Raw genomic sequence first — 713 nt, 5'->3', positions numbered from 1 at the left:
CGCGCGGCAAGGGCTGGCGCGACCCCACCCGCGAACGCGCCGACCCTCGCAGTCAGACCTGGCTCTGCAGCACAGCGGGCCTCTCGCCGGGTTCGCAGCTCGCCCAGCGCGCCGCGTCCTACAAGGCGCACCGCAAGCTACGAACCGCGCACACACACCTGGCTCGCTCCATCGCGTCTCCGCCCTCTGCCGTGTGAGACGCAGGGACAGCCCGGCCGGGCTCCGCTAAGTACCGACTGCCGCACTGCAGAGCCCAATACGCATGCGCCACGCCGCAGGACCCCGCCCCGCCCGCCCGCCCACTCGCCCGGTTTATGCGGAGTTTTGTTCTCCTTTGAGAAATATCACGTTGTATTCCTCGTCTGACATCTGGTACTCATAATGCTCTGTTTATTTTTGATCTAAGGACTGTCACCGATCACCATACTGGTGGTGACAGTCCTTAGATCAAAAAATACAGTAGTAGCGCCGGGGATATAGCTCAGCTGTACAAGGGCCTTCCCTGCAAGCACAAGCTCCTGAGTTCGTTTCCCGATACCAAAAATAAATAAATACATACATACATACATACATACAGGAGTGGTGAAAAGAGATTGCACAGAAATTGCACTGCTCTGATTGGCACTCCATGGAAGCAACCACTCATGATTGCCCAGGCTGGCTTTGAGTTTGAAACCCTGAAGCTTTACCTTTCTGAGAGTGATCAGATTACT

General features: G+C 56.2%; 1 protein-coding gene across 1 annotated transcript in view; it reads right to left on the bottom strand.

Annotated features, from left to right (window-relative positions):
* Window positions 1-249, bottom strand: part of Snurf (SNRPN upstream reading frame) — a 13,140-nt gene extending 12,891 nt beyond the window's left edge. Inside the window, exon 1 of the mRNA XM_005381679.2 lies at window positions 159-249. Coding sequence (XP_005381736.1) covers window positions 159-172 — 14 coding nt within the window. The 5' untranslated portion in view covers window positions 173-249. The remainder of the gene's footprint in view (window positions 1-158) is intronic.
* Between the last annotated feature and the right edge of the window lie 464 nt (window positions 250-713).

This window comes from Chinchilla lanigera, unplaced genomic scaffold, assembly GCF_000276665.1.
Source record: "Chinchilla lanigera isolate Chin_1 unplaced genomic scaffold, ChiLan1.0 scaffold00015, whole genome shotgun sequence".
Lineage (NCBI taxonomy): Eukaryota > Metazoa > Chordata > Mammalia > Rodentia > Chinchillidae > Chinchilla > Chinchilla lanigera.
This window is presented reverse-complemented; position numbering and strand designations above follow the sequence as displayed.